The sequence below is a fragment of the Uloborus diversus genome, chromosome 1 (genome assembly GCF_026930045.1).
Source record: "Uloborus diversus isolate 005 chromosome 1, Udiv.v.3.1, whole genome shotgun sequence".
Classification (NCBI taxonomy): Eukaryota; Metazoa; Arthropoda; class Arachnida; order Araneae; family Uloboridae; genus Uloborus; species Uloborus diversus.
Window position 1 is genome coordinate 27,922,501 of NC_072731.1, and position 20,869 is coordinate 27,943,369.

Sequence of the window (20,869 nt, forward strand, 5' to 3'; positions counted from 1 at the left end):
TTTCTTCAAATTTGTTCAAACTTGATATAAAACCTTGAAGGTAGACGGGTAAGGACTAGTGATGGGCATAATCGAATCACTCGAGAACTCTTATTATCACAAATTCTAGGTTATTGATTGACTCAGCTGGCGTTCTACGATTTCAAAAGATCTGGATTATCAATCGCTCAAGTTCTCGAATTGGAAAGATATTGATTATCAAAAGGTCTCGATAATGCCCATCACTAGTGAGGGCATCAGTTTCAACATTTGCCACAGACATATATAAAAATAAAAATAACAGAAAAATTAAACATCTGGCACTGCTCGCTTTTCACTATCCCCCCCCTCCCAAACCAGTATTAAACGACTGAATTCCAAATTTGCCCCCCTTGTCTGACTACATTTTGCATATGCACCTTTGTGAAGTACTGCCATTATTTTTTTCCTCATTGGAAAAAAAAAACAACGGTATTTGGATCGTCATTTATTTTTTCATTCATTTACAGCGAAATGTTTCTGCCAATTACTTTTTTTAAAATCATGGATATGCAGTACATATATGTTACTGCAAAACACCAAAATTAAAGAATGTCGACTTTTACTGGCGATTCACCAGAAATATTAAGTATATCACCGATGCCTTTGGTATGTGTATGTTGATATGCACTGACTAGTGTCGACATTTACCAGATTTCAGACTTTCACAATTTATTTACCTTTTAATGGGAGTACAATGCATGTCATAGTAGGAACTTATACGGGGGGGGGGGGGCATGTAGCTAAGTTTGATGCATTTTGTTATTGTACCATAATGCGCAAGTAAATGCAATTTTAGCAAATAATTGAAAAATACTAGCCTAGAATTGAGATTTTATATTAGTAAGATAGTGAACGTTAAACAAATTTACTCACTTTCAACAATCCCTTTTCTTTTTCTTTCTCAACTAGTATAGTACTAACTAGTAAAATTACAACAATGAAGAGAATTAAATTATAATTTCTCATCACAGTCGTAATTCAACTTGTATTGTTGTTCACTCGACGTTAAATCTCGGTTATCACAAATTTGCCATTTCAACTGCGCTTGCGCGCCGACTTAGCTGATTACAAAAATCTTCCGAAAATTAATTACAAACATTTTAAATTTGGTAATAAATATGAGATAGCAACAGATAAAAATTAGAACTCACAAAGTTTGCTCTGATTTACTTTTTAGGCCTCGGTAAAGATTGAATTTTGCGTCTTAATTATTAATGGATTCGGTGTTTGATTTGTCTGTCCTTTTTTTGGACCAAATTCTTAACCTCAGAAGAGCGTACTAGAATTGCAGCATCACTTCTAATACAAAGCCGAAACCTCAGCTTAAATAAAAATGTATAATACTAAGTTGTTTACGCCTAACGTAAAATATCCGCAAAAGACGGATTTCTGTACTAATATTCCAATCAATTTTGAAGTACACAATGTGTTTTACATTTATGTTAAATAAATATTTCTAAACTAATAAATAATGAAGTGTCATTTTTCTCTTAAGATTATCAGTTATTCATATCCGTAGTTTCATGTAATATATCACGAAATCGCTGTGAAAATATTCTAATCGCATTCATTAATTTGGTGAGACTCTCATTCAGCCTAAATATAAAGAAGCAACACTAAATCAAAACAGAAGTCCGCGCGCAAGCGCAGTTGAAATGGCAAATTTGTGATAACCGGGATTTAACGTCAAGTTTGTTGTTCAGCCGGAAAAAAATTCCGTTGATTTCTTCAAAACGACGAAGTAGTATAATGACTATGCAGAATATTATGCCATCAAGTTTTAAGTCATAATTAAAATAAGTACTGCATTTGTGGATGAAAACAATGTTAAATTGAAGAACTATCGCATATTTTAAGTAAATAAAACCAATTATACTTCCAATGTAAAATGAAGCTACTGCAAAAATGCTACGGTAAACAAAAACGAGTCTTGCATTGAGTTGCCAATTTAGAATTGAAAATTTTCAACCATTACATTCCATTAATTCTAAAATCAACTTTGCATTCAAAACAGACGCCATTGATGTTTTTCTGCACTTGCGAGGGATTTTCCAGACTTACAAGAGCTCGAGAGCAATTGCAAATTTTGCGAGGGAATCGGGACTGAAGACAATCGCAATGTTACACTTGAATTCAAATTGGGGAAATAGCGATTGCAACGGTGCATTGCGATCGGCCGTGTTTCACTTGAATCCCTGTGCAAGTTGGTTAATCACATGACAGCAATGACGTCAGTGGTTAATGTTAACCGGTAGCTCCCAAGAACGCTGCGGTTAGTAACAGGTTACTCATCAGTCGAATGGTGAGGTTCATCGAACGCAAGCTTTATTACCAACCGGCCGCTACCTGTTTTCGAAGTTGACAAATACAAACTTATTTCTTGAAAACTATTACTCACAAGGAATTTACATAAACTTTAATTCAAATGTTGTTTAAATGCACTAAAATTTTGAGTTTTTTTCTTGTTCTAAGTGGTTATGTTTTTTTTTTAAATGTATTTATCGAAGAAGAAATCACATCCATGCTCCATCGTTGCCGAACGTCAAAAAAGTTTCCCACAAAAACGATCATTTATGGTATGGCAACGCTTGGTCAAATGTTACCAAGTCAACATGGAGTTGCATTATGGCGCGGGTTTTTAGTTATTTATTTTCAACAACGAAACGTTGGATAACTTGGTCGTGGACATATCTGTGGCTTCTTTGGCTTATGATTGTTGTTTTCCTCATTTACGTATTACGCGGACCTTTGAAAATTAACGAAAACTTGAACATGGGTATGTGTCTTACGAGCCGACGAAAAAACATGTTACACTAGTTCTGCTTTTTTAGCAGCTACTATTTGGATACCAGTAGTCAAAATTCATTCTCATTTTACATATCATGTATGACTTTCAAAATAAAACTCTTGTTTGTTAGTTTTCGTCGTGACATTCAACTGTCAACTTAGTTCCAAGTCCTCTGTCAAAATTACCCATATCAGCTGTCAAAACAAAGCGGTGTTTTTTTTCCCGCTATGGGAAGGAAAAGATTAATTTCCTTATACTCTGCGTTTTGTTTTTTATTGATTTTGAGAAAATAATCATTTTTTTTAGCACGGCATATATATTAATTTCTCCGTTTAACACGCTATATGATTTTTTATGAACTTTTTTTATTTTGTTAATGGTCGAATAATTTTCTGATTCAAATAGAATATTTTGTTTAACTACACATTTTACTATAACTAACTATATTCAGTTTTTATTTTCTCACACCGTTCAATTTATTGTATTCTTGTAATTCTGCTTGAATCACTTTGTTTTATATAAATATTTGATCAATTGGTGAATAAAGTTTTTATACCTACGTTAAATTCTTAAAAATTAATGCTTGAAAGGACTTTTGTGACCCTTCTCATTGCTTGTTGCTCCTTAACTCTGACATTAATTTCCTGACCACAATGCAAGTTTTGACACTGCATGCTATGGTCTTACTTTGATCTTTAATTAAGCAATTACGTATTAGCCTCAAAGTATTTAAAACATTGAACCTTTTATATAGAGCTTGCCAGGGCGCTGAGAGAACCTGAAAACTGAAAAAACATACCAAAAGATCATTCAAAAAACTGAAAATGTGTTATGCAAGTAAACAATGTAGAGCAATTCCACTGTATCCTGTGTGACATTTGTGCACTATTTTCTCTTTTCAAAGCTTTTTTTTTTTACTATCCCTGCCTCAAAAAATATATCATCAGTTAATATTTTATTTCACATCATTTTATAAAATAATTCCATGCAAAGTATAATTATTCTTAGTGTATTATGTTTACGTATTAATCGTCTGGAGTCCTGGTTGAACATTTCAGAAATCTGGCAAGTCCGATTTTACACCATTATGCACTCATTTTTTACTTACTCACTATAGAGGCTTTTTCAGGCATATAGACTAGATCTTCAAAAACATTCAAATAATCTTCTAAAATTATCTGAGTAGCTAAACTGTCCTCACCAGACTTGGGCGTAAGACAATTTTCAATCTTTCTGTAGTACTTTTAACATTAGAAATATTTTTTCCTAATTTACTCAGGCTTTGACCTGTGTTACATTTGTTCATCACTTCACTAAAGTACATTAAAAGTATTTAAGGTAACTTTCAATCATTTGGGTTAGCTTCATGTTACTACTGATATCTTATAGTGGTTTTCAGCTAAAAATAAAAAATTCTTGTTTTGGTTATTTTTTCTAAAGAATCTATTTATTCTGTTTTTTATTACACATTGCTTTAATGCATAGTTTCCCTAAAACGGAGACCAATTGGCTCAGTTGCAAGGGCTGCAAAAAGGGTTGCCGGACTTTTCAATTGCGATAAATTTTTATTTATACCAATGACCTCTATTTATATACATTTTAGACAAGTAATCAATGTCAATTTAAGTAATAAAACAATAAATTGAAAATAAAATGATAAAAGAGATGTTTCCGGGGGGGGGGGGGGGGTATGTTTCATTATATCTTCTCTATCATAGATTTGCAAGCAATGATATTCATTATCAAGGTTACAATTTTCATATAATTTCCTTTAATGTTGTGCTGATAAGTCTCATAAATGAGAAAACATTTAAAAACGTCAATCATTTATAAAATTGGGTTCTTAATTTTGTTTGTAGTGTGCTAACATTCGACTTTCTCTTTTCAGCTTCCATGTTTCTGAACACTTTGACCCCAAAGTTTTATGTTGCATTGACTGGAACCTCATCATTAATATCTGGTCTTATATTGGTAAAAGCTATTTCTAAATTTTCTTTGGAGTTTATGTTTTGAAGATGAAATGTTTTCCCTTGATTAACAAAGAGACAGGGCAGGATGTTTCTTGATAAGACTATGCTAATTCAATTAAACATGCACTTTCTCAAAATAATTCTGTTGTAGATGTGATTTTATTTATTCTTTTTGTACTTACTACATGTATAAAACCTGATGTACACTTCAATAGGATTTTTTCTTTCATTCTTCCCACTGCCTTCTAGTGGACAAATAAAATGAGGGAGGCATATTCTATAACCAGCCGTACATGATTTTTGCCTTTTGCGAAAGATGACTTACTTATGGGATTAAATGCTGTTTAAACATCAAAAGGGACTAGAAGGTTTTAATGAGTGATGCAAAACAAGAGGCCAGCACATTCAAGAACAGATCCAAAACTTTTTGTAAAGGAGGGGAGGTCAAGTTTCAATGGCCAGCATTATACCTCCTATGTAAACAAGTATCAGTAATAAAGCAGGGGTGTCCATTCTCCCTACAGGGGATGGTGAATCCCCATATATGTTAGAGAAATAAGATCAAATCCCTTTCAAATGACCCCTTGACCTCCTTTCTCAAAAATTTCAGTGGCACAGTCTGCTCCCTCAAAGTTTCATGAAAAGTCATATTTTATTTGGCAGCCTGTCTGGTCATGTTACCAAGAACTATAGTTGGAAAACACGCACATATACAGCTACACACGACATCAGTGGCAGATAACATGGGGATGGTCTTGGGAGTCATGCCCCCCCCCCTCCCCCCTTGAATTGTGGGCATAAACATCCGTCCACATTGTTTTCAAACACTTTATGCATAAAATGTAAACGATTACACTATCTTTTCAATTCATTAGTTATTTTTGAAAGTAAGTATTTGAACTATTATTTTATTTCGTTGCTTATGAAATTAATTTGCAACGTTTATCCCCAATTAGGTGCTTTATTCCTAGTCGATTTGGTGCTTTTTATTGACCCCCAAGCAGTTTCAGAAATCTTTTGTACCCAAACCTGTAGATTCAATCATGGGGGGGGGGGGGGAGGGTCATTCTTCAGCATGACCCCCCTCCCCTAAAATGGTTTTTTATATCTGCTTCTGAACGACATGGTTCGAGATGGAAAAGTGCTCTGTAAAAATGTTGTCAGTAGAAGTTATTGTTCTTTTGAAGTTTACTAATAATCATTATAAAATTCTTGTCACAGGAGGGTCAGCTGACCTTTGGCCCTCCTGAATCCCCCCTTGAGCACCTAAAAGATTGCTTTAGCAAAGTGCAGGATGCTGAGCACTTGAGAAAATACTTGGGGAAACACTCACTCTCTTATGAATGCTAAATAACTTGAGTAATTTGTATTGTCAGGAATAAGTTGAAGTATTATGCTTTCATGTTTGGTATTTAGATTAGAGAAATGGGCAGTTCTCAAAAGGTGGGAGCAAACACAGACTTCAACTTTGAAGCTTCAACACCAAATAACTTTAATTTTAATTAACTCTAAAATTTTTGAGGTAAATTATTATGCTGTATAGAGACAAGAATTGACATAAATTATAGAAAAAAAGCTCTTGAAATGCCTTTTAAAAATATTTTCTTTGCTAAATGGCACAATTTTGGACATACCAAAACGTTAACTGAGCAAATTTACCATTAAAAATTTTTTTTTAAATTATTTCCATACGTTTCAAAAAGAAAATTAAAGGCATGAATCTTACACTGAATAATTTTTTGTTAATATTTTACACAAATAACAAAAGTAAAGACAGATTATTTACTTTGTAAACGATTTTAGAAAAAAGTAAGTTTGAAATTTGATGCATGTCCAAAAGTTACGATCTTTACAATGCTATTATTTGAGAACTAAGTATATGATGTTTTCATTTTAAAGGTATTTATCGATCCTCAGAATCAGTTTTTAATTGTTTAAAAGTGTTTTCAGAAGCTTTTATGCAGTATCTTAGAAGAAAAATAATTTTTCTTAAACATACATGTGAGATGTCCAAATGGCGTTACGATCTTGACGCCGATAATTCTGTCCGTTTATTTATAATTTTTTTGTAATCCAGTGTCTTCTAACATCAATAAAAAAGATTATTATGATGTTATCTTCTTTAATCCATTGGTATTTTGCATAATTAATACGTTACACATTGAACAATACATAAATTACAGTAGAAACATGGCTGGTTATGATCGAACGAAAGCCATTTTGAGCGAAAATCGTCAAGCAAACCTCCGTTGGCGACAACACAGTATACGATAAGCTAAAGGTTACCAGAGGGAGATTCCAGTTTGACAAATGTAGTTAATCGTCAGCTGCACCAGTTTTGGCGCCTTTATCACCTGCGCTTGGAAACCCCCCCCCCCCCCCACACCGCTTTTATTATTTTAGAATTTTTTTTTCTCTTCTTTCTTATAAACATAATTTAACGATCTCCAAATAGAAATACGAATTTCTTTTTTCAATAATTTTTTTTAGACATCGTTTTAATTCTTATGACATTAGAAAAAATATTCATTATTAAAACTGATGTCACTTTTTACATTCTTTCTTAAAGCATATTTTGTTTATTTTTCCTTTAAAAATATATATGTCGTATTTGTCTCTATTTTTATTCCTTATTTGTCCCAATAAATCAAACTACAAGTTTGTATAATTATTTCCATGAAGCTTTTTTCTACCTTTCATCAACTTCTTCAAAATCATTCCAAAACTTTATTATATGTAAAGAGCAGTATGCATAGCCATTCAAGTACTTCATTAATATCCTCTTTATCATTAAATTGCAAAATTCAAAAAGTAGTAAATTAAATTTTCATTGGAAAAGTTAAAAATCAGATTAACAGTTGTCAAAAATGGTGAAACTTACATTATGATGATGTCCAAAATCCGTTACCTACAGGACAACAAAGTCCAAAGTGTGTTACCTACAGACTGCTAATTTAATTTGCTGATTAATAATTTTTACAAATACCTGCTGTCTTTTCATGTTCATATATTGTGTTCTAGGTATGCATACTATGGAATAAAAGCAAAATTGATATCAAATTCGAAAATTTTTGAAATTGCTCAAAGTTAACTTTTTTGTTCCCACCTTTTGAGAACTGCCCAAATACATAGTCAATAACTGATATGAAAATTCAAATTTTCATTAATAGGGCTAGTTGTTAGTAGATCCCTTACTTGCCACTTTTTCTGAAAACCTAATGAACCGATGACCAAGGACTGATCCAGGAAGTATTCAAGGACAGGGCGATCGATTTCAGATATTTACCCTTTTATAAATTCAGAAAACCTAAACCGCCCAACATCATGAAAGAACTTCTCAAATAAGGTTTTTTGGAACTCTCACTTCCTAAATATTCCGGAGGAGTGTACAGAACCTTATTTTTACTTCTATATCTAATGTATGGAAGAAAGTATTGGTTTCTTGCAAATTTTTGAATTTTGATGGAATTGAAAGTTTTGAGGTGTGTTGAGTCCATTCTGACCATTTTTGGAAAATGTCTGTGTGTGTGTGTGACCGGTTTTTTTTGTGGCCGCTATACAGCAAAAACTACCGCATGAAATCAAAGAAAATTTGGTACACTTATGTGCCCCTATGTGAACTTGTGCCCATTGGTTTTTGGCACCAATTCCTCCAAGGAGGGTGAAGTAATGGAGCTTCGTGAGTTATGCATGCCTGCTGTTCCCCAGGAAGTAACAGGCAGAATCAAACAAAATTTAGTCCATATGTTGCCCTTAACGTGTACAGGTGCTGATTCAATTTTGATGTCAATAGCTCCGACAGGGGCTGAGTTATAGAACGTTTTTTATTGTCACTTGTATCTGCTATATCTCAAGAAATAATGAACAGAATCAAACAAAAATTTATCGGCAAGTTGCCTTTAGAAGGTACAAGAGCCAATTTTATTTTGGCCTCAAGAGCTGAAAAGAGGATGGTGCAATCAAACGTTCTTTCTTTTTCATTACGAATGCTGTATCTCAAAAAGTAATGCTACGTTCTGGATGAAATTTGGAATAAAAGTGAACCCATATGTAAACAAGCGTTGTTTCAATTTTGGCACTAATTGCTCCAAGAGGTGCTGATTTTTTCTTTCTTTTTTTTTCGAATCAAAATTGCTTTATTAATGCAACAATAAGAAAGATGAATCAGAATAGACTGTCGTGTGTGTATTCTCGTGATTTTAACTGTATGGAAATGATCGGAAATATTATCTCAATGATTTAAAATTTTTAACTGTTGCCATCGCTTATGTTTGTTAACAGATAAAATTTGTAATTAATTCAAGCAAGGCTTTTAAAATAACTTTCAATTTTTGCTCTTTGATTTGCTTTTGCAATTATTCGGAAAATGGGACGGTCCTCAAGTTTTTTATGTGTGTAAATTTATTTTCGCTGGGAATATTGCTTTCTCCTCAAGCATGGGGTGGGGTCAGAATGCATAAAAAATATATAGAAGAAAATTTTGTGATAGCCACAACATACTAGTTTACTTTAAAGTCCTTTTATTATTATTATTTTTGTTTAGACTTAAATGTAAAAAAAACATTCATGGGAGAGCCGCAAAAATAATCTAAGATCGTAAAAATTGAATTTTTCCAACTTTGAAAAACTTCCTGTACAAAGTTCCGATGTTTCAAGAGATATGCTACAAAAGTGTTTTGAAGCCTACAATTCTGAAAAAAATCCGAGGTAGAGCCCTCTTTTTCCTAACATCATTGAAGATCGTCTTCAGTTACGTTTTTGGAACTTCAGTGTGAAACATAGGCTATGGGAGACTTCTTGTATTTCGACTCAAGGAGGGGGCGATTACCCCTCTCTTGTATCTGTTCTTGCCGATCACAGACAGATCTTTTTCATTAAATAACCATGTCTTGTTAGCTTATTTTTGTGTAAATAGATTCAGTTAAAAGTTTCAGTTAGATTTGTTTCAAGACAAAAAGCTTCACATGAAGTCCACTTAGTAATTTCAAAGAAAAAAAGAAAAAAGATAAATTAGACAAATGATATAAAAGAACTACTAAGTATAAATTATTAATCCTTCCACATGATTCCACTACATGACATTTACTTCAACATTTTAAAAAATGCTGTTACCTTCCTTACACGAAAATACTCACTTACTCACAGAAGAAATACTTAGTGACAGTCTTGAATGTTCTGCTGTTATTACGTTTACGCAGAAGAATATAGAGTTTTTTTTACTGAACAACTTATTGTTTGCTTCAAAAGTAGTGTATTTTATGGAGAATTGCATTTACATGTTTTTACAGTTTAAAAGTATTCGACTGTAATGCTACATTAACATAATCAGTTAAATTTTATCATTTTAGTCTTGCTTTAGGAAAAGTAAAAAAGCCTCTTAATAAATTTTAGATAAAATAATTTAAAGGTTTAAACACCTCAAAATTGTTTTTATTATGCTAAAAAGGTAATCTGCAAAATGTTTAACATTTATTTGTTTTATTGCTTTTCATGTAAAATGGTACACTTTTTAATAAGCACCCTTGCATTTTTTGCAGATTTTCGAATGGTGGTATTTTCGAAAATATGGGACTTCATTCATCGAACAGGTGTCCTTGAACCACATATCTCCTTGGCTGGGAGGTGGAGATAACAATGGGGATACTGCTTCTAATGGTTCATCGGGAAATGAAGGAAATGGAAATGGATGTGGCAGTTCCAGCAGCAATCAGCAATCAGGTCCTGGTAAGATTTCAATTACTCTATATGTTTCCTTATACAGGGTTGTTCTATTTTGTCCACCCTAGAAAAAAAAATGTAATTTTGTCGACTTTTTCGGCAAATTGAAAGTACTTAGTTGAGAATTCAAAGTTTAAAAATAATAAATACATACTATAATCTAGATTCCTCCCGTTCAAGTAATATTTCAATATAAAAATAGCATTAATATACATTCTTAAACAATAATATAATATATTTTGAAGTGAAAATTAAAAAAATAAGATAGTAGAAGCTTATAAAAGTATGTATATAAAACAAATGAACATTAATAAGTTATAATGCATGCAATGGCCTTTATAAAGCTCAACACAAAAGCAGTAAATTTTAAGATATTTATCTGTAATAGAAGAGTTTCTCTGCCCATAATAAATGTATTTTTAAAATTAAAAAGTAGAAATAAAAGGTTTTGAAAAGTTGGAGTCTGAAAATATTAAAAACCATGTGTGGTAAACTAATTGCTATTAATAAAGAAATTGTTACCATGAAATGAAATCCGTTCCTCTCATACAATTACAAATGTGATGATCAGCAACAGGTTCTGGGACCAGCTATGCTGTAAAGAAAATGAAGATTAGTGGCACTTTGAAAGCTATCTACCCCCTTGTTCATTACAACCTCTCCCTGTAATATGTCCCTAATGCCCACAATCCTAATAAAGTAATTTTTCCTAATTTATAAGGCATTACAGGGGTTCGACAGGCCCTCAAAAGCCTGTGTAAATGCCTATTTTCAAGTATTGCTTGTAGGGGCCCCTCTTAATGCCATATGTAGTCATCAAAAGCCCTCAAAGTTGATCAAAGGCACATTTTTTTAGGATTTAACAAACCTTTCAACCTTTAATAAACGGCATAGACGTTTGCTAAAAAGCTACAACCTAATAAACTGATAATGTGGAACATAGTAGATATAACAAAGAATTTTGCTATTTATATACATAATCATTTTTAAAAATTATATGATTTTGTTATAAAGACACAGGTCACTCTCACAAAGTTTCGAAGGGTGACCTTATAGCGAGGTCCTACTGTATACCTGTATGTTTCTATGTATGTGTTTATAAGCGAAAATCTTCCTCCTTGAAAAGTTTCTTGTAGTGACACTGGCGTAAAAGAGTCTCATATAGTTAAAAATGTGCCTCAAAAAGACCATATTAAGGCCTATTTCTTAATCTGCTGGAAGAGTGCTAACCCTGCATTATTATACTTGTAAAAACATGCAGTGTACATAACAGGGATGAAAATCTTCCGCAGATCAGTGATTTTCCACTTTTTGTATTTTTTTCTTTTATTTCCGGGTTTTTAGGTTTTAAAAACCAATTTTAAAAGATGGCATGCATCAGTCTCGTTATCGGGGTGACGACATGAAACGATATAGGGAGATATCAGAACTGTTGGCAAAACGATAACCATACGATGTCGTTTATGATACAAAAAGTGGCACAGTATCGTTTACCTCGTCAGTACCAGGGATGAAAATCTTCTGATTCGCGTTTTTCCTTTCTTTTTTTTCTTTTGTATCTTTTTCATTTCCTGGCCAACGGTTTTCAAGTGATTAATCTCCGCCTCCCCCCCCCCTCCCGCCATGATTTTTGCTGACTCACGTGGTTATTCTAAAGTAGAAAAAAAGAGAGGAACTTAGTTTCCTGAGAGGGGGAAGGGAAAGGCTCGAGAATGATGTAGCAATCGCCAGCGTTAACGCATTTTAGTAATCTGATTGCATCCACTTCCATAACACTTGCTCATTTCTGTCCACTGTGCCATCCTACCACTCAGACTTTTACAACTTTTTGTAGACTATTATTTTCAACTCTTCTTGTATTTTATTTTTTGCTGAAGACTTGTACGCTTATTATTTTGCCACGCCTTTCACTTTCACTTTCGAGTGATTCCGCAAATACCCCCTCACCTCCCTTCTTCCCGACCTTCCCATCAGGTTTTTTGCTTAGTCAATTGTTCTTTCTTGGGTAGAAAGAAGGAATTAACTTGGTGTTGGTGGGAAAATGCTGGAGAGTGACAGTGCAATCGTTAGATGTAGCTTTTGAAATCCGCTTGCATCTGCTTCTTTAACACTCTCTTATTTTTATCTGCTATGCCCTTCTACTGCTTAGACAATACCTTTTTGTAGACTTATTTTCAACCTTTCTTATATAAAATAAGCAAGCCAAATTCCAAATATTAAACAAATTATATAAAAATAATGATGATAAAAGGGAAAATTGCAAATAGCTATTAAATAGGAAAAGATAAAGTATGAATCCAGAGCTCAGCAGTTGGGAGGACTCATTAAATATGGTCAAAAGACCAAAATTTTCTAACTATGAACTAAAAGAGAATGTTTAAGTTCCAGTACATGCAATATAGAGTAACATTGGGCAAATGCACCACATGCTAAGCTATAAACAATAAACAAGAGCTCAAACCTAAAACTAAAAGCAGGGGGTTTCGCCTTGACTAATTAGGAAAACAAGTTCCGATAATTAGCCATCCATGGGAGAGTACCTGCCAATAACAAAATTATCTTACCTTGAGATCCATTTATATAAAACCATTCCATTGTTCAACATGACAGAATTCTTTCCAGTTATCACCGTAAAAGTAAGAAAACAAATCCATATCCAAAGAGATCACTCCAGAAACATGCCAGTCCTCCGTTTCCCATGTGTAAAATTGTGTAATACATATATATATGCCATGCCCATTCAAGCCAACATCATTTGTCAGATTTAGTTTTAATAATTACAAGAGATATAGCTCTTGAAGATTTTACTGAATTCTAATTTATTTTAATTATATTGTGCTATTTTACTATCATATGCATGTAAATACAGTTCGCTCTCTGTTTAACGACTTTTAAGGGACCACAAAAAATCGTCCTTAAGTAGAAAGCGCCCTTATAGAATGCTTTTAACATTATAGTGGACAATCTGGGAACATGAAAAGCTGTCGTTAAGTAGAGAAAGTCGTTGACTAGAGCGTCGTTAAACAGAGAGCCAACTGTATAAGAAATTAAAGATGCACAGGGGTCTGTCCAGGATTTTTCACAGGGTCCGTTTTTTTATGAAAAATCAAATAATTTTGTGAAAAATGAATTAATTTTGTGAAAGGTTAAATAATTTCACAAAAAAAAAAAAAAAAAAAAGTTAAAAGGAAATTTTAGAATTTAGAGATGGCACAAGCTGCATCATTTAAACCAGGGGTCGAAGTAGTCCTATATTTCCTATATTTTCAAAAAAAGCATCAAAATTGTCCTATAATTCCTATATTTTTCAAAAATGTCCTATATTTTCTATATTCCCTTTTTTTACCCTATATATCTTTAAAAAAGAACAGTAAATAAACTTTCTGACATCGGATTTTTCGCTGAAAGTACGTACCCGAACGAATTTCAAATTAAAAAACGCAACTGACTAAATCCTGCAACAGGCATCTTCTCTCATTGGCGACAGCAATGTGACATCACTCTATAGTTGGTGGAGTTTCGAGAACTAAGTCTGAAGTTGGTTTTAGAATTTTGCATTTGGGGGGCAACAGCTGTTTGTTTTGTTTTCCATCATGGGGGGTTTTCGTTTTTGTTGGTATAGGGGCCTTGGTGGCCGTGTGGTTTTGCCAACTTGCTTTGTAAGCAGAGAGGCGCAGGTTCGATTCCCATCTGTAGCCATGAGTGTTCTTTTATTCCTATGTAATGTACATCTTTTATGTGTATTGTCCTGGAAATAAAATATGGAGAAAGGTTGTGGATTATTAGAGGTAAAATCTTCTCCACTGAGAATAGCTATATTCCCCAATGTGTGTTACCATAAATCAAATCAAATCAAATCGTTGGTATATTTTTGTGTTTAGTGCATTTTCTAATTGGAATTTTCTAATCTTCTTTTTGCAACCTTTTCTTTTTGTAAAATTTTGGGATCATCGAATGTTAGTTCCTTATGACGTTAAAACGTAGTTTGTTGTATTAAGTGGAATTATAATGGCGAAATCGCATTGCTTAACACAATTTCGTGTTGAGTGGTTGAACCAGGAGGACATTAATTGTACAACTTTTGGTGCATGTGCAGTAAAGGAAAAGATGATTTTACCGCTTTTTGCCATTTTTGCAACTGTTTGTCACTTTGCAACCATTTAAGGCAGCATGCTAAAGCATTCAAGCGTAAAGAAAACTCTGAAAAACGTCAGGAGGATCCTCCTCAAGCTCTGTTTGTTCTTAATAGAAGTGGTAAAAGGTTCTGTTTAGGCATAAAATCAAATAATAGTGGAATTTTTACTTGGGTCATGAGTGAGGAATAAAAATAAAAATCATCTGTGTTCAAATTTTGTTCAGTTATTTAGTCTATAAAGTACACTTTTTTCAAAAATTATTCTTTCAACTACAGGAAAATCATTTGAGATGTAAGTTATAATTTTGTTTGAAGTTTTTTTTGAAACAAAAACATTGATAAAAGTAACTAAATAATATCTGATATGCATTATTTCTTTTTTCATAGCAAAATTATTCATATAATGTGTCCTATATTTGTCCTATATTTTTTGTGGAAAATGTCCTATATGTGACAAGTCGATCACTTCTACCCCTGTTTAAACTTAAAGTTGAGTTTTTCCTCTTCTGTTTTGAGAATATAGAATATCATTCTGGGGTGTTTTTCTAGTCTTTAGCGTGGGAGGGGAGGGGGGGTCGGCATCACTCTTTCAAGTATCAATATTTATCTACCATTCTAAATTATATTAAATTATACTAGAAATATTTCTGTACAGTATTTAAAATAATTGAAACAAAAAAATAAAATTCAGACAAGGGGGTTCAGCATTAACTTTTTGACCCAACACACTCTTAAAAAGCACAGAATTTCTTTTAAAGCTTATAAATTCCGTGATTTTAACGGAAATAAAAAGAGATTTTATTTGTTTACATCTTAACAAAGCATATTAAACATCAAAAATTCGAAAAATCAGATTCCCATAGTGGATGCAAAGAAATCGCAATTCTCAAAAGTATTAAAAAGTCTTTTAAAAGAAGTATTTCTGATAAAATTATTTTAAAATTGCATTTTAGAGGCCTATGATAAACACATCATTAATATCTGTGGACACAGTTGAAGCAAAAGAAAAAAAAACCCCAACAATTCAGCATTTTATTTTAATTTTTGGTTCATAAAAGAAAATGGAACATTGCTTTAAAAACTTAAAATGAGCCTTCTAACAAAAATAGAGACTTTCCATTTACTTCCATTTATTTGCTTTGCTATAAAGCAAAGTAAGCTTGAAAAAAGAACGAAATATTTTCATATCGGAAGTTAAAAGATTGCATTTTTCCAAATGTATACATCTAAAGAAAAAAAACGGAAAGTAAAATGTTTAAAGTTAATCATCCTTGTTAGCATCGAAAAATCAAACCCATATAATTTTCTCCCAAAATAACAGTTAAACATCATACTGCACCTAAAAACGCAAATATTGACAAGCTGGTAAAATGATGAGAATATTTTTTAATCAAATCATTATACAGGTTTAAGCCAGACGCTAAGTGGTGATACTTTTGAAGTTGGTAACCCTATTTGAAGCAATCATATTTTTCCCCACCCTTACTATCTATTTACAGTTCTAAGTTCATTTCGCTGATATATATTATTATTATTGTTTATTAAATCATGAGCAGGAGAAAAGTGCTTACCAACGCTTTTTCAGAAAAGTTTACAACACCACTGCTAATTAGCTGTCGTAAAACAAACAAAATTACTTAAAACTAGACATTTTCATCTGTTAATTTCTTTCCAAGAAACAAACAACAAGCATTATATTTATTTGACAGTAGCAATTATTTATCACTTGCATGAGCATCACAAGAGGGCAATATTTGTTTCTTTGCAATATAAGGAGATTTTGTGTAAGCTGATCCCTCTAATTTGACTTTAAAAAAGGTTCCAAAAATTATCGGTTTCATACAGTGAAATATGCGTTATTTTGCTTTGAGATCTGCTCTTTTAATAAACAATTAGTGAAAGATCTTCTTGTTTAACAGAATTTTGTAAAGGGTCCATTTTAGTTGATGGAGATTATATTTATTTGACAGTAGCAGACAGAGGTCCATTTTGGTTGATTGGATTTTTGTGAAGAGTCCGTTAATGGACCCAAATATCCTCTAGCCAGACCCCTGATGCATATATACTTTCCAAGCATGACATAGTGTTTAATGCTGTTTTATTAATTTTAAAGTAGTTATATTTATGATAATGCTTAAAATGACCATCCAAGCTCAGAAACAGTTTTAAATTGGTTTTAGTTTTTTTTTTTTATATACAATATACCCAGCTGCTCTACAAAACTTCAAAATGCTTCTCAAAATCACCACAGGTGCTTCTCAAATTTTTTCTCCAAGGTTGGCAACACTGATAATGTCATTTTGTAATTATGGTGTCTAATGATTCAGCTTGTGTTTTAGTGTTTAATTATATAAAAGTTTTATAGAATTTGACGTCACATTATAGTTTTAATTTCATATAATTTGTGGACTGTGTGAAATTGAAAATGATAAATAGAATTGAAATATCTGTTAAAATCTTAAATAAAATGCAAGCTTTTTTTATATGCTAGCATTTCTACAAGTAAAAAAACAAACATTTTTTTTCTATTAATATTTGAAAGACAGCATAATATCAATATATTTTCGCTTAATATTAAGAAAAAAATCCAAATTTTAAGCCACGCAATTTTTCCTCTTTTTTGACTTTGGGCTGTTTTTATCCCTGACATAAGTTATGTAATGTTTAGTTTTTATGTAATATTTAATTATGTAATGACATTAACATATCTGTAAAAAAACATGCAGCACACAAAAATCATAAAAATTTTAAAAATATAACAGTAAAAATATTTTGAAGTTAAATTTATTGAATGATGCAGAGTAAGAAAAAAGAATTTTTTAGCATTTCACCATATTTTTAGAAATTTTTAATATAGTATTCAATACGTGTAGACTGAAAAAGATTTAATAATTGTCATATACATACCTGCCAACTCTACTGGATTTTCCGGGAGACTCCCGGATTTTTGACATTTCTCCCGGTCTCCCGATTTTTATTGAAAATCTCCCGGTTTTTATTAATCTCTAAAAAAAATCCCTCCATTTAGGGATTTTCTCGAAAATGATAAATAAACACCTTTAAAATAAATTTTTACATCGTTTTAGCGCTTTTACTCCATAGTTTGAAAGTTTCCTACTCAATTTCAAACTTTAGCACATTGGAATCTGGCAACATCAGTTCTTGTTTACGTTTGCGATCTCGCTTCGCGCACTCATCGCTAAGCCTATGTTGCTTAATTACAACATTTCTTCTTCTACACAAAACGACCGCTATTATCGGGCACTTTGCGGCCGAAAAAAAGTAGATTAAATCTTGTTTAAGACCTGAAAAAACTTGTCTATGATTGAATTTTTACAGATAATTGAAATTCTTTTTTTCCCTAAATAACTTTTCATTGAAAAAGTATTACTTTAACTTTTATTCTTCCATTTATTATTTTCATTAATTTAACTCTGTGCATATGACTCAAGGAACTTGCATATGATTGTACTTTAAGAGATTATAAAAAATCCCTATTTTCCCCTCAATAACATGGAAAAAAGCGATATTGCGCTACATTGAAAAAAATCTACTGGATTTTTTTCTTTGAATGTTGGCAGGTATGCATTTATGTTTCATCAGTAAGCTGTTGATCTTCAGAATTTAAGGTTTTATAAGCCATTATCAATTTTGATGCAGTTTGTAGTCCAAGCCTGTTTCTAAGTTTGCTTCTTGAAAATGTAAGTTCTGTACTTGCTCATGAGGCTGGCAATGAAAAAGTTGGATATGCAAAATTAGAAATACTTTCTAAATCACTGTATCTCTTCAGTGATTCCCACCATTCTGCTGGTGATGATAGATTGTATATATAATTGCCTCAGAAAAATAAGAGTATACTTTGGTTGCTAGAAATTGAGATGTTTTAATAGAAAATGTAACAAGAATCAGTAAGATTTTTATTGATGTCATCAGCCAATCTTTTTTGTATAAAACTTGCTATGAATTTAAGTTCTTCTTCTTCCAAAAGTGTCAAAAGATTCATTATTTACATCTGCAAAAGTTGAAAAAATTCTTTGTAGCACATTTAATGAAATACTGTTGAGTTTCAAAAGAGTAATTAGATGTTTATTTTTTTTTATAACCCAATGTTATTAGTTATATTTTTAAACCCAATGTTATTATATTCTTTATGTCTATCTATTTCGTTCTTATGTTCATCAATAATTTTCAAGAAAATATCCTGGTTTTGTACAGTAAAACCTGTAAAATTGACCACCCTTGTAAGTTGACCACCTGTTTAAATTGACCTGTTTAAATTGTGAAAATATGATTCTAATGTGAAATGAGATCAGTAATCTTATACTTCTTTCAACAGAATGCAAAGTCTGGAGGAATCCACTCAGTCTTTTTCGAGGTTCGGAATATAATAGGTTTTTGTGGACAACTAATAAAGAACCTCTTACCTATTATGATATGAATTTATCTGCTCAAGATCATCAGACTTTTTTTACATGTGAAGCAGATGGTAACAAACCAGAATATGAAAGTATGTATTAAATTCTCCAATTTGCATAATTATTCTACTAATATAAGTTGACTTATAAATTGCATTCTTTTTTAATTTATGTATATATATATTTGCTTAATGTTATTGATGTTGTTTCCCTATTTATTGCTGGTAAACAGTTTTAATTACTGCAAAATTTACTTTTTTTTAATGGCAAGATTGAATGACAACTACAGATATAGAAAAGCAACTGGAATAGCAAATAAACAAATATATTCAAAAAATGAAAGCAGTAGTATTAGTCAAAGAATGAAAAAGGCCCCTGGCCTCCCAGTATCTGTACTCAAGAGAGCATTTGGGAAGGGCTGGCTAAGGATGAGATGATCAGCACCCTTGATCCACTTGAGATCAAAAAGACTTCAGGAAAGGACTTAAAATTATTTGAAAATTGTGCAGGTGTTTTGTGAGACAGTCATGGCCAGTGATAAGCCTAAACTTGGCCACCATGTTATGTCTAAGCCATTTAAACTTAAGTTTAATCACCCAGATTAAATAATCGGCCGTGCCGACCTCTCACAGTACAGTTCAGCGAATGAAGTCGGAATTGCCGATTTGGCAACAATGACAAAGCAAAACACTGCACCTGTAAAGTGGCAGATGTTGACCATCTGTCCCCACTATTGTTCAGTAGAGGTCATTTGTGTGTCAGGTACAACCTGTTTCGCAAAGTGATTGTTTACTGCTTGAAAATGTATAAACAAAAGATCAATTTTAAGTTTTGTTTTAAGCTTGATTAGACACTAAAAGAAACAACCACCATACTCGCTAGATCTCGACTTCTTCCTATTCCCATGACTGAAACATGAAATTAGGAAGCATTAAATATCTTCCTCTTTTTTTCCAGTAATGCAAACAGCTTGGCGAGAAAGAGATCCTGAAGCAAGGGTTAAAGCTGCACATCAAGCCTTGGAAAAAAATGCAGAGTATGTTGATTTTTTTTCCCAATCAATAATTTTTAATTGAAAAATATTTTTAGGATGAATAGTTACTTTTGTTTTAAAAAATGCATCGACATTCTAACTGATCTGCCATTCAAAACTAAAGTCTATGTTTTGACAGAAAATTTGGGTAAAATGGGTGTAGTAAATTTAGGTGTAAAAATGGTTCTCTGGTACTTATATTTATACTAGAAAATTGCCCATCAAGGTATGCCAGGTGAAAATGGCTTCTATATTTGAACAAAGCCATTGCCTGTTTGGTGATATTTTGATAGTTGAAATCGTAACCCTAACTGCAATGGATTTTCTCTTAACTCCAGTAGATAGCGTTCATTGCTAACCATTTTTTTTTTTTGTTTCTTCATTCTCCTGAAATGACAGTTTTACCAAGTAAAACAGTTAAGCTACCGGATTTAGTTCAGCCTTGTCACAAAGTCTTTCTCTGCATGTTAAACATTGCCAAAACATATTATCAACTTATCAAGCTGTGGCGCGAGTTTCATTCTTTAAATGTGCCTTATTCGATCATTGGCTATTATAATTGAAAAATCCTTTGTCGAGTATGACTTTGTTCATCATCGCTTTCATTGATTTGTTAGTCTCATCATTAATCATTCAATTCCTTATTCCATGTAGCATAGAAAAATTTTAAGGTTTATATAAAAAGGTTAGGTTTTTATAAATAATCATCATTTTCCAAGAGTACCTGAAGTTGACGCTGACTTGTAACAATATTGTATTAGGGTAATTCCACAGGTAATTGACTGACAT

The 20,869-nt window shown here is 32.3% G+C and overlaps 1 protein-coding gene across 2 annotated transcripts in view; it reads left to right on the forward strand.

Moving 5' to 3' along the window:
• Positions 1–2,620: 2,620 nt before the first annotated feature.
• Positions 2,621–20,869, forward strand: part of LOC129234504 (suppressor of tumorigenicity 7 protein homolog) — a 71,165-nt gene continuing 52,916 nt past the window's right edge. Inside the window, exons 1-5 of one of the 2 annotated variants that reach the window (XM_054868504.1) lie at positions 2,621–2,797; positions 4,698–4,780; positions 10,317–10,503; positions 18,969–19,139; positions 20,005–20,083. In XM_054868504.1, the coding sequence (XP_054724479.1) occupies positions 2,647–2,797; positions 4,698–4,780; positions 10,317–10,503; positions 18,969–19,139; positions 20,005–20,083 (671 nt within the window). In that variant the 5' untranslated portion in view covers positions 2,621–2,646. The remainder of the gene's footprint in view (positions 2,798–4,697; positions 4,781–10,316; positions 10,504–18,968; positions 19,140–20,004; positions 20,084–20,869) is intronic. The other variant, XM_054868505.1, reaches the window with a different exon arrangement.